At 44.6% G+C, this 12,481-nt stretch overlaps 1 protein-coding gene across 4 annotated transcripts in view; it reads left to right on the top strand.

Moving 5' to 3' along the window:
- Positions 1-12,481, top strand: part of LOC137341002 (C-Jun-amino-terminal kinase-interacting protein 4-like) — a 216,932-nt gene that overhangs the window by 65,033 nt on the left and 139,418 nt on the right. The window contains exon 1 of one of the 4 annotated variants that reach the window (XM_068003816.1): positions 4,943-5,010. The exons of the other annotated variants lie outside the window; for them this stretch is intronic. Coding sequence (XP_067859917.1) covers positions 5,001-5,010 — 10 coding nt within the window. The 5' untranslated portion in view covers positions 4,943-5,000. Of the gene's footprint in view, positions 1-4,942; positions 5,011-12,481 lie in introns of those variants that run through there. 4 annotated transcript variants of the gene reach the window in all.

The following is a 12,481-nucleotide window of genomic DNA, read 5'->3' as shown; positions in this document are numbered from 1 at the left end:
CAGCAGTCAAGGACATTCAGCCACCGATCTTCGGGTAAGCGTTCTCCAAAGCGGCCTTCGAGACACACGACAACGCAAAATCGTCGAGCAGAAATTGATAGCCAAGTTCCGCACCCATGAGGACGGCCTCAACCGGGATCTTGGGTTCATGTCACGCTACACGTAACCCCACCAGCGAAAAAAAGTTATCTGTTTTTAATACAACGGGTCATTCTCTGTCTTTCTCTTCCTTTCGGATGTTTCTCTATCTCTCTCTCTCTCTCTCTCTCTGTCTTTTGTTCTGGCCGTTTGTATATTCGGTGGTCCTGTAGGTAACATCTCTCTGTCTGAACACTTTGATTGCCTTGACAACGGGCAGTTGGAAAGGTTATCTGTAATCACCAGGTATTGTTCTCTGACTATAAATGCGGTAACCTTCCATGGAATCCCACACTCACCTGACGAAGGAGAAAGCCTCCGAAAGCTTGTGATTTTCAAATAAAACAGTTGGACTATAACCTGGTGTTGTAAGATTCCTTACATTTATTAAATACTAGGTATGTTCCAGAGATTCAATGTATATAAAAAGGCTTGTGTCCAACACATGTTTTATCTTTCGCACTTTGGGTGTATATTTTAAATTCATTTTGTTGATGTGGGTGTCACTGATAAGGCTGGCATTTATTGCCCATCCCTAGTTGTCCTGTGAAGATGGCGGTGGGCTGCCTTTTGAACTGCATTTTTCTTTGTGGTAGTTTGATACAACTGAGTGGCTTGTTGGGCAGCTTGAGAGGGCAGTTAAGAGTCAACCACTTGACAGGGTGTCACACCTGTATGTGAGAATTTCTGTCATGTTTGTACCCAATTGGCTCACATTTCATAAAACTGTGACAAATCACAAATGAATAGGGAATGTACCAATCAGGGGTACGATGGTATGGTACTTTTGAGTACTGAACTAGCAACCCAGAAGTTGAGTGTTCAAACCCTGCAATCTGAATTTGTGGGCTGGCACCCAAAACAAAAACCATGAAAGCTGCTGCATTATTGCAAAAACCCAGCTGGTTCACTAATGTTCTTCAGGGAAGGGAATCTGTAGCCTGTACCTGGTCTGGGCTACATGTGGTTCCAGCCCCATACTGTGGTTGACTGTTAATGCCTTCTGATGTGGCCTAGCAAGCCACTCAAGTTTTTAAAAAAAAATATTGCTTCACGAAAATTAGAGATGGTCAATACTGTCGCCCGCATCCTAAGAGCAAATTAAAAAAAATCTAAAACTTACATAAATTTCTCATGAGAACCTCCTAATGATGCATGAAAACAACTAATCAACAATGAGCAATAGCTGCTAATTAACAAAGGAACAAATGAAATCGCCTCGACTATTTTTTGAGAATCATTTTCAGCTGCCATCTTGTACTATTGATGAACTTAGCACGGAAATAAGAATTTTAACTTCAGCCATTTGTGCATCCCTTCTCCCCTTCCCCTCCCCTTCCACCGCCTCACCATTGGCAGCCGTGCCTATAGCCACATAGGTGTCTCGCTCTAGAATTTCCTCCCGCAACCCTTCCACGTCTCCAACTCCCTCTCCTCCTTTAGTATTCTCCTTAAAATCGTTAGTATTTTCCCTAAAACCTGCCATTTTGGAGAAGTTTTTAGTCACCAGTCCTAATATCTGCTTCTTTGGCTTGGTGTCCTTTTATGATTATACTTTTTGTCAAGTAGTTTGGGATGTTTTTCAATTCTAAAGATGCTATATAAATGTGTTTTGTTGGTGTTCTTGAAATAGGACTGCGTTCCATTTCCCAGTATCTCTCAACTTCAGCACAAAAAGTCTTCCAAAAGAAAACTAGGTTTGGTTCCCTGATTTCCAGCACCAGTAATACTGTGGTTAGATCAAAAATCGACCCAGGATGGCGATAGACCTTTAAGTCCACAGTTTTAGGGATAATTGTTAAGATCCATAAACTGATTTTTTTGTACTGTCACCACGAATCAGCCAGACAAAAATCAGAATGTTACATGGCTCTAATTTAGGGGTAGTTATCTCATCATGATGCATTTGACAAAATAAGAAACTTTTTCATGCGGTGTATATTGTTATATTACCGAATAACCTTGATAAACCAACAGTGATTACCACTCCTTCAATGTGGGCAATATATTGCATCAACCATGAAGAAAGTATTTTGCTTCAGGCATTTGCCATGACCATCTCTACTGAAAGGTGGGGGGAGAGAAATTATCCAAAAATCCAAGTTAGTTACACATACTCTTCAAATGGCGGTTTCGAGAGTTCAGATAAACACAGTTTTGTTTTTGTGGGCTAATGCCTTATGAACCACTTTGAGATTACTAGTGGTGTAGTCACTCCCAGCCATCCATTCTCTTTTTTAAAAAAAAGTAATGGCCGTCAGTACACCATTCCTCTGACTGTAGCCTGTTCTCATTTGAAGTTATCTTTGTGAACTGTCCATTCGGGGAATAAAAAGTCTCAATACTTTTTGGAGAAATGCATATTCTATTGATATTTGTTCAGAAGAAGAAATGTTCCATCTTTGATAGCCTGGGCAAGACTCCCTCCCTTAGTCTAACAACTTCAAATGTCTTCATTCCACTTGCCCTCAGTTAAACAAAAGCTGTTTTGAAGCTGCAGCTGTGGAGGGTAGCTAAGCAACATAATGCAGCCAGATACTGAGGCTGCAGACTCTTGGGTTTCAAATCGATTGCTGCCACGGGACACACAAGTCTGACAATAACAAATCGTGCTGCTCAACAGTTCATCGACACTCTTATGAACTTGCTCCCGAATATCCATTCTGTCAGTCAGTTATTGCCTCAACTACTCATTCTTTTTGAAGGCTTTAGTGAAAACTTGATCATTGTTCACCACCTATTCCAGTGCTCTCCATGCTGGACTCCCATCTGCCACCCTCTAAACTGGAACTCACCTAAAACTCTGCCTATACCCTATCCCATACCAAGCCCTGCTCGCCTATCACTCATGTCTTCACTGACCTACATTGACGCCTGGTCCCCACACCTCAAATGTAAAATTCTCTTGCTCATGTTTAAACCCCTTCATGGCGTCTCTCCTCCCCCATCTCTAATTTTTTCCAGCCCTACAACATCACCCCCTCCTGAACTCTGTTCCTCTGAATCTGTCCTCTTGTGCATCCTTTCCTCCCTTCACCCCATCATTGGCAGCCATGCCTTCAGCCACATAGCTCTGGGATTCCCCCACTAAAGCCCTCACTTTCCTCCTTTAAAACCCACCTCTTTGACCAAGCTTTTGGTCACTCCTCCTAATATTTACTTCTTTTGCTCTGTGTCCATTGTTTGCACTTCATGTTTTTCTACAGTCAAGGTGCTATGTTGTACAAGTTGTTGTACTAGCATGATGCCAATATAAATGTAAACCTTTTTGTTTTTGATATGTTTGGATGTTAGTGCTGCATAAGGAGTTAACTCTGAGAATATTCAGAAATAGTCTCAAAATTGGTCTGTTTTTAGTCTGTTTAGAGCAAAATTGTCCAGTGTCTGTTCCTTGAGTCTAAAAAGCTGTGTCTCTGACCAGTTATTAGCCAATACTGGAAACAAATGTGTGATAGTATTTTTAACCAATTACATTTGGGATGCCAAGACATAGGGAGGATGTATTAATACATACTGACCGCATTTAAGAGCCATTAGTGGTATAATGTCACCCTGAGAGTTATTGACATGACTTAATTGTTTCTGATTTAGGATAAGACTTAATATATTTTGTGACTACTCTGAAGTATATTTAGCAGGCAGATGTATCTTAAGAAAGAAAGGGTGGAGGGTTGCAAGGAGCACAACAACAAAGGCAGGTGGGGTATCCAGTAGTGCTGAGGGTGTTTAGTTTCCTTCTCTTGTGGTATACATCAGAACATTACAAGGAGGTGTAGTGATGGGGCTTCTGCACCATTTCTATTTATAGCCACCAAAAGCAGAAAAACAAAATGCATTACAGATTCTGGTGGTTAGTATCTGAATGGCCGTTGAAATTTTTAAAACTCCTTGATAAGAGGCTTTGTCCCCATGATAATCAATGGTTTGCTCGACCCACCCATCCCTTGCTGCACTCCAGTGTGAAGGAGCAAACTGGAAATACTGTGTGGAGCTCCAAATCATTATTACAAGATCAACACAGAACAGGAAGGCCATTCAGCCCATCTCAAGCTATTTCATCCAGGAAGAACCTACAGTTTCTGCACCAGTCACAGCAGCTAACTGTTTCTTGGGGCACTTTTACTCTTGGTCGTTGCTTATGGTTTTAAAAACAACAGGTTGTTTATCCTTGCAGCATTATACACCCACAAAATATAGGCAGATCCCATGTCTTTGCTGTCCCTGGGGGTCTGAATAAGACACAGGCTTCCCACTCAACGTAAAAGAGAAAGAGTGGAATACAGACGCTGAGAATCCGTTAAAGCTTGAAGGTGGAAGTGCCGTTGTTAGTTGCAGGGGTTTTGCCTGTTCTACCTTACCTGGAAGTCCATTCCACAAGTTGATCATTCTTTGTATAAAGGACTTGCTGGCATCAGCCCTACAAATGTTATTTGCCAGTTTGAATCCTTGGCCTCGTGAAATTTGCTTGAAGTAATTTTCTATATTTACATTTTTTTTACATAATCCGTTCTTTGTGCCCTCCGTTCCCTCTCAGTTGCCCTGCACAAGATTGAGAAGTCCCAAGTTTCTTTCCTAATAACTGTCTTCTGACGATGGGGTTCAGCCTCGTGGCTGTTCTCTGCACCACCCCGGGGACTCAATGGGGTAAAATTTAACGAGGAGCCAGGTAGAGGGCTTGGGGCAGGGGGGGGTGGGGGGGAGTTCCTGATGGAAAACCCAAAAGTATGGGTTTCCTGGACGACCGTACAATTTTGATGTAAGGGCGTCTTTCAGTTTTTTTTTTCCCTGTAGGTTTCCCACCCGACAGCCAGCCAGATTGATAGGCTGGCCATCAGTCGGACGGGAGAGCAGCCACGGAGCAGATGCCAGCAGGTAGGTCTTACATTGGTTGGGATGGGGGAGGAGGAGGAGGGAAAGAGAGTCATCAGGGGCTGAGTCATGGGGAGGTCGGAGATCGTTGTGGGGGTGGTTGGAGATCATGGGAAGGGGGCGGAGATGTAGTAGCAGTGTGGGGAGGTGGGGGGCTTGGAGTTATAGTTGGGGGGGGTGGTGGTCGGCCTATCGCACGTGTGGGATCGTAGCAGGTGGGCTTATTGGGCCTGGAGGAATCACTCCTGCTCCTCCTGGCCCACAAGCAGTGCAGTAAAAGCACTTACCTGCCGATCCAGGCCTTCCCGTCTCCTAGAATCATAGAAAGATTACAGCACGGAAGGAGGCCATTCGGCCCATTGAGCCCTGCAAGTTTTTTCCTTTCAAGTACTTACCCAGTTCTCTTTTGAAGGCCATGATTATCTGCCTCCATCACCCCCTCGGGCAGTGTATTCCAGATCATAACCACTCGCTGTGTAAAAAAAGTTTTTCCTCATGTCACCTTTGGTTCTTTTGCCACTCACCATAAATCTATGTCCTCTGGTCCTTGACCTTTCCGCCAATGGGAACAGTTTCTCTCTATCTAATCAGTCTAGACCCTTCATGATTTTGAATACCTCTATCAAATCTTCTCGCAACCGTCTGTTCCAAGGAGAACAACCCCAGTTTCTCCAATCTATCCGTGTAACTAAAGTCCCTCATCCCTGGAATCATTCTAGTAAATCTCTTCTGCACCCTCTCTAAGGTCTTCACAACTTTCCTAAAGTGCGATGCCCAGAACGGGACACAATACTCCAGTTGTGGCCGAATCAGTGTTTTATAAAGGTTCATCATGACTTCCGTACTTTTGTACTCTACGCCTCTATTTATAAAGCCCAGGGTCCTGTATGCTTTTTTAAACCACTTTCTCAGCCTGCCCTGCCACCTTGAACGATTTGTGCACATATACCCCCAGAACTCTGTTCCTGTACCCCTTTTGTGCCCTCTAGTTTATATTGTCTCTCCTCGTTCTTCCTGACAACATGTATCACTTCGCACTTTTGTGCGTTAAATTTCATCTGCCACGTGTGCGCCCATGCCACCTGCCGGTCTCTATCCTCTTGAGGTCTATCACTGTCCCCCTCACTGTTTACCACCCTTCCAAGTTTTGTGTCATCTGCAAATTTTGAAATTGTGCCCTGTTCACCGAAGTCATTAATGTATATCAAGAAAAGCAGTGGTCCCAGCACTGACCCCTGGGGAACACCACTGAACACCTCCCTCCAGTCCGAGAAACAACCGTTCACCGCTACTCTCTGTTTCCTGTCATTTAGCCAATTCTGTATCCATGTTGCCACTGCCCCCTTTATTCCATGGGCCTGCCCCCTTTATTCCATGGGCCGCAATCTTGATGATAAGCCTACCCTTTCTGTTACCTACCTACCCTTTCTGTTACCTCATCAAAAAACTCTCAAGTTAGTTAAACACGATTTGCCTTTAACAAATCAGTGCTGGCTTTCCCTAATTAATCCACACTCGTCCAAGTGATTGTTAATTCTGTCCCGGATTATCGTTTCTAAAAGTTTCCCCACCACTGAGGTTAAACTGACTGGCCTGTAATTGCTAGGTTTATCCTTACACCCTTTTTTGAACAAGGGTGTAACATTTACAATACTCCAGTCCTCTGGTACCACCCCCGTATCTAAGGATGATTGGAAGATTATGGCCAGTACCTCTGCAATTTCCACCCTTACTTCCCTCAGCAGCCGAGGATGCATCCCATCCGGACTGAGTGACTTATCTACTTTATGCACAGCTGGCCTTCCGAGTACCTCTTCTTTATCAATTTTTAACCCATCCAGCATCTCAACTATATCTTCCTTTACTGAGACTGTGGCAGCATCATCTTCCTTGGTAAAGACAGATGCAAAGTACTCATTTAGTGCCTCAGCTATGCCCTTTGCCTCCATGAGTAGATCTCCTTTGTGGTCCCTGATCAGACCCACCCCTCCTCTTACTGTTTACATGCCTGCAGAAGACTTTTGGATTCCCTTTTTATGTTGACTGCCAGTCTATTCTCACACACACTCTTCGCCCCTCTTATTTCCTTTTTCACTTCCCTTCTGAACTTTCTATATTCTGCCTGGTTCTCACTTGTGTTATCAACCTGACATCTGTCATACGCCCCTTTTTTGTGTTTCATCTTACTCACTATCTCCTTTGTCATCCAGGGAGCTCTGGGTTTAGTTGCCCTACCTTTCGGCCTTGTGGGAATGTGCCTAGACTGTACCCAAATGTTAAGTGGTGTGAAGCAGAAGGCCCGGGAATCCCGGCCCCCAGGAGTTAAAAATAAAAAATCTACTAAAATGGAGTCCAGCAGCCTTCTAAAAAGATTTCACTGACTGATCCACCTCCTGAGAGCGGGTTGGTCACCCGCCTCCGATAAAACGATTTTTACCTTTCCACCTATCCCCAACCCACCCGTTCATGGGGTTAAAATTTATCCCATTGTCTTCCCTGTTCTCTGGAGGGGATGGGGGGTGCGATGATAATCTGCACACAGTACCTAAGTTGTGGTCTGACCAGAGCACTTAGTTTTAATATGACATCCTTCAACTTGTACTGTTTTAGCTATATGGAATACAGCTTTTGGCCTAAAATACCTGCATTGCGGCTCTTCCATTTTTATAGTAGGTGGAGCAGGTATATGGAGGAAGACTGCAACCATTATTCACTAACCTTTGGACAAATCCAACAGAAGTTGATGAAAATTGTCAATGACTTTGTGTGTCCATGTGGACAACATTGTTCTGTTAACCACACTTGAGAGATGTTGGGACACATATGTAAAACATTTGGTGCAAATCGCCATCTAACATTTTACGCCATATAAGTGGTATATTCCTGCTCTCTCCATATCCCTTGATGCCTTTTGTGTCTAGAAATCTATCTAGCTCATTCTTAAATATATTCAGTGATTTGGCCTCCACTGCCTTCTGTGGTGGAGAATTCTACAGGTTCACCACCCTCTGAGTGAGGAAATTTCTCCTCACCTCAGTCATAAATGTCCTACCCCGTATCCTGAGACTGTGACGCCTCGTTCTGGACCCCCCAGCCAGGGGAAACATCCTCCCTGTATCCAGTCTGTCTAGCCCTGTCAGAATTTTATATGTTTCAATGCGATCCCCTCTCATTCTTCTAAACTCCAGGTATGGTCTCACCAAGGCCCTGTATAACTGCAGTAAGACATCCTTGCTCCTGTACTCAAATCTTCTCGCAATGAAGGCCAACATACCATTTGCCTTCCTAACTGCTTGCTGCGCCTGCATGTTTGCTTTCAGTGACTGGTGTACAAGGACACCCCCGGTCCCTTTGTACATCAACATTTCCTAATCTATCATCATTTAAATAATACTCTGCCTTTCTGTTTTTCCTTCCGAAGTGGATAACTTCACATTTATCCACATTGTACTGCATCTGCCATGTATTTGCCCACTCCCTCAACTTGTCTAAATCGCCTTGAAGCCTCTTTGCATCCTCCTCACAACTCACGATCCCACCTAGTTTTGTGTCGTCAGCAAACTTGGAAATATTACATTTGGTTCCCTCATCCAAATCATTGATATATATTGTGAATATTATTTGTGTATACTGAAACTTTGTTTCTGTTTTAGTGGTTTAAAGTTGAGGCCGGAGCCATAAAGTAGGTGCTGCTGGAGGTCTTATGACGTAGGTGTTTGCAAATCACTGTGATCTTCTTGAAGATAAGATTGCCACCATGTGGATAGTGGATGAATACTGTCTTTTATGCCTCTATAAAATCACCTTTTTGATGCCTCCTTTCAAGGCTGAAATGCCAAATTTTATCCAGTGTTTGCACTTAACTCAGACTTGGACACTAAGAAAAAAAGAAAGACTTGCATTTATATAGCGCCTTTCACGACCTCCTGACGTCCCAAAGCACTTTATAGCGAGTGAAGTACTTTTGAAGTATAGTCGCTGTTGTAATGTAGGAATGTGATCAGCTTTGATCGAGGCACTCTGTTTACTTTCTCAGGCACAAGAATCTCCATTGTGTTTGTGACTGCAATTGAACATGGTACTGAAGGTGTAGTCAACCAAGGCACTATATACAGAATGACCATGACTTCCTCTGACTTCTACTTTACTGTTTTAGCAACATAATTCAACGTTCAGTTGGCTTTGTATGCTGCTTTACATTGGTTGGACTTGTTAAGTGCTGAGTTTACCAAGATTCCAAGTGTCTCCACTTCAGCTTTAGCTGTTTCAATAACCATGCATGGAGTACATTTTTAAAAAAATGCGTTCATGGGATGTGGGCGTCGCTGGCAAGTCCAGCATTTATTGCCCATTCCTAATTGCCCTTGAGAAGGTGGTGGTGAGTCGCCTTCTTGAACCACTGCAGTCCATGTGGTGAAGGTTCTCCCACAGTGCTGTTAGGAAGGGAGTTCCAGGATTTTGACCCAGCGATGATGAAGGAATGGCGATATATTTCCAAGTTGGGATGGTGTGTGACTTGGAGGGCAACATGCAGTTGGTGTTGTTCCCATGTGTCTGCTGCCCTTATCCTTCTAGGTGGTAGAGGTCGTGGGTTTGGGAGGTGCTGTCGAAGAAGCCTTGGCGAGTTGCTGCAGTGCAGCCTGTGGATGGTACACACTGCAGCCACGGTGCGCCGGTGGTGGAGGGAGTGAATGTTTAGGGTGGTGGATGGGGTGCCAGTCAAAGCATGGCGTCGAGCTTCTTGAGTGTTGTTGGAGCTGCACTCATCCAGGCAAGTGCAGAGTATTCCATCACACTCCTGACTTATGCCTTGTAGATGGTGGAAAGGCTTTGGGGAGTCAGGTGGTGAGTCACTCGCCGCAGAATACCCAGCCTCTGACCTGCTCTTGTAGCCACAGTATTTGTGGTTGGTCCAGTTAGGTTTCTGGTCAATGATGACCCCCAGGATGTTGATGGTAATGCCATTGAATGTCAAGGGGAGGTGGTTTAGACTCTCTCTTGTTGGAGATGGTCATTGCCTGGCACTTGTCTGGTGCAAATGTTACTTGCCACTTATCAGCGCAAGTCTGGATGTTGTCCAAGTCTTGTTGCATGCCGGCACGGACTGCTTCATTATCTGAGGGGTTGCGAATGGAACTGAACGCTGCAATCGTCAGCGAATATCCCCGTTTCTGACCTTATGATGGAGGGAAGGTCATTGATGAAGCAGCTGAAGATGGTTGGGCCTAGGACACTGCCCTGAGGAATTCCTGCAGCAGTGTGCTGGGGCTGAGATGATTGGCCTCCAACAACCACTACTATCTTTGTGCTAGGTATGACTCCAGCCACTGGAGAGTTTTCCCCCTGATTCCCATTGAATTCAATTTTACTGGGGTTCCTTGGTGCCACACTTGGTCAAATGCTGCCTTGATGTCCAGGGCAGTCACTCTCATCTCACCTCTGGAATTCAGCTCTTTTGTCCATGTTTGGACCAAGGCTGTAATGAGGTCTGGAGCCGAGAGGTCCTGGCGGAACCCAAACTGAGCATGAGTGAGCAGGTTATTGGTGAGTAAGTGCCGCTTGATAGCACTGTCGACGACACCTTCCATCACTTTGCTGATGGTTGAGAGTAGACTAATTGGCCGGATTGGATTTGTCCTGCTTTTTGTGGACAAGACATACCTGGGCAATTTTCCACATTGTCAGGTAGATGCCAGTGTTGTAGCTGTACTGGAACAGCTTGGCTGGAGGCACGGCTAATTCTGGAGCACAAGTCTTCAGCACTACAGCTGGGATGTTGTCGGGGGCCATAGCCTTTGCTGTATCCAGTGCACTCAGCCGTTTCTTGATATCAAGTGGAGTGAATCGAATTGGCCGAAGACTGGCTTCCGTGATGGTGGGGATATCGGGAGGAGGCTGAGATGGATTATCCACTCGGCACTTCTGGCTGAAGATGGTTGCAAACGCTTCAGCCTTGTCTTTTGCACTCGTGCTGGACTCCGCCATCATTGAGGATGGTGATGTTAACAGAGCCTCCTCCTCCTGTTAGTTGTTTAATTGTCCACCACCATTCATGACTGGATGTGGCAGGACTGCAGAGCTTTGATCTGATCCGTTGGTTGTGGAATCGCTTAGCTCTGTCTATAGCATGTTGCCAATTTTTCCTTTGTGCTGTAGTTCACACTTGTCTCATTGTTCTGCTCACTTACGTATTTTGTCCAACGCTATCTATAATTTCTGAGATGTTTCCTCTACAACAACAACTTGCATTTATATAGCAGTTTTAACGTAGTAAAATGTCCCTTTTCCACTGCCCCTTGTTCGGTAGCATTTGCAAATTTAACCAATTTGTATTGGGTTTCTGAATCCAAGTCATTTGTAAATTAGAAACAGTGGTGGTCCCAACACTGAGCCTTGGGCACCCCAATCATTATCCCACCCTGACATAACCCCTCTAACAAGTACCCATATTGTTTTTGCAACATGCGGGGCTATCCACTTTACTAAGCAAACACTGCATTATGACTACAGTCTCTCTCTCTGGCTTGCAAAGTTCATTTTTATCCGAGCTATCTTCTCTAGTTTTCTAGCCACGCTTTTCTGTGACCGTGTTTTTGTCTGTACTGTTGGACACTGCCTGGTGTCTATAACTACTCCCGTTTGTAAGTTATCCTAACTCCAGTTGTATTGTGCTGTTGACTCTGTATAAGGTGCTCGTGTGTATATAAAAATTACCTAAATTCTGGCACATTGTTTCTTGTGTTGGGGCCCATACTTCTTATTTGACTGCTGTTTGGTATTTTAAAAACTGATCGAAATGAAATAGCCCAGGTGAATCCCACAGCTGGCTGGTTTCCTAATTTCTTCTGACCTGCAGAGCAGCTCTCTGGAAAATTTACTGGTACAATATGGGCTACAAGCTGCATGGTACATCATTGGGTCCGGCCCAGCATTTAGCATGACGTAACCCCAACAGGACTGCTGGTGACGAATGGGACGTTGTGTGCAGGGCTTGGGATAACTCGCTGTCCAATTATGCTAGTATTTTCCAAAAAGTTGAGGTCGGATGTCCTGTGGAGGAGTAAAGCTTTATGCTTGCCGGGAAGTGTATGGATTTTGTGCTCGCTTTTCAGTTACAAATGTACTTGGTGTGGAATTCAATCAGCACTCAAAAATTTGGTACATCTAGATTTGAAAAGCCAAACTGGCCTGAAACATTTTGTGTGTGAACACATGCACAACGCAGTGAGGAGGAGGGGGTGAATCGTAAGATCCTGGGGTGGGTTCTGGTTCACCAATGCTGCTGTTGTCAGGACCGCAGAGATTGAGGATTTCCGGGAAGAAGCAAGCATGGCAAAGAGGGAAAAATCTGTTATGTCATTTGCAAGAAGACCAGAAAGGTATGAGAAAAAAGCAGATCACCGAAGGCACATAAGAGCGGACAGAAAGAGAGAGATGTTAAGAGATCAGCCACGCCTGCGGACTGGTTTTGTTA

Source organism: Heptranchias perlo, chromosome 23 (genome assembly GCF_035084215.1).
Source record: "Heptranchias perlo isolate sHepPer1 chromosome 23, sHepPer1.hap1, whole genome shotgun sequence".
NCBI lineage: Eukaryota > Metazoa > Chordata > Chondrichthyes > Hexanchiformes > Hexanchidae > Heptranchias > Heptranchias perlo.
This window is presented reverse-complemented; position numbering and strand designations above follow the sequence as displayed.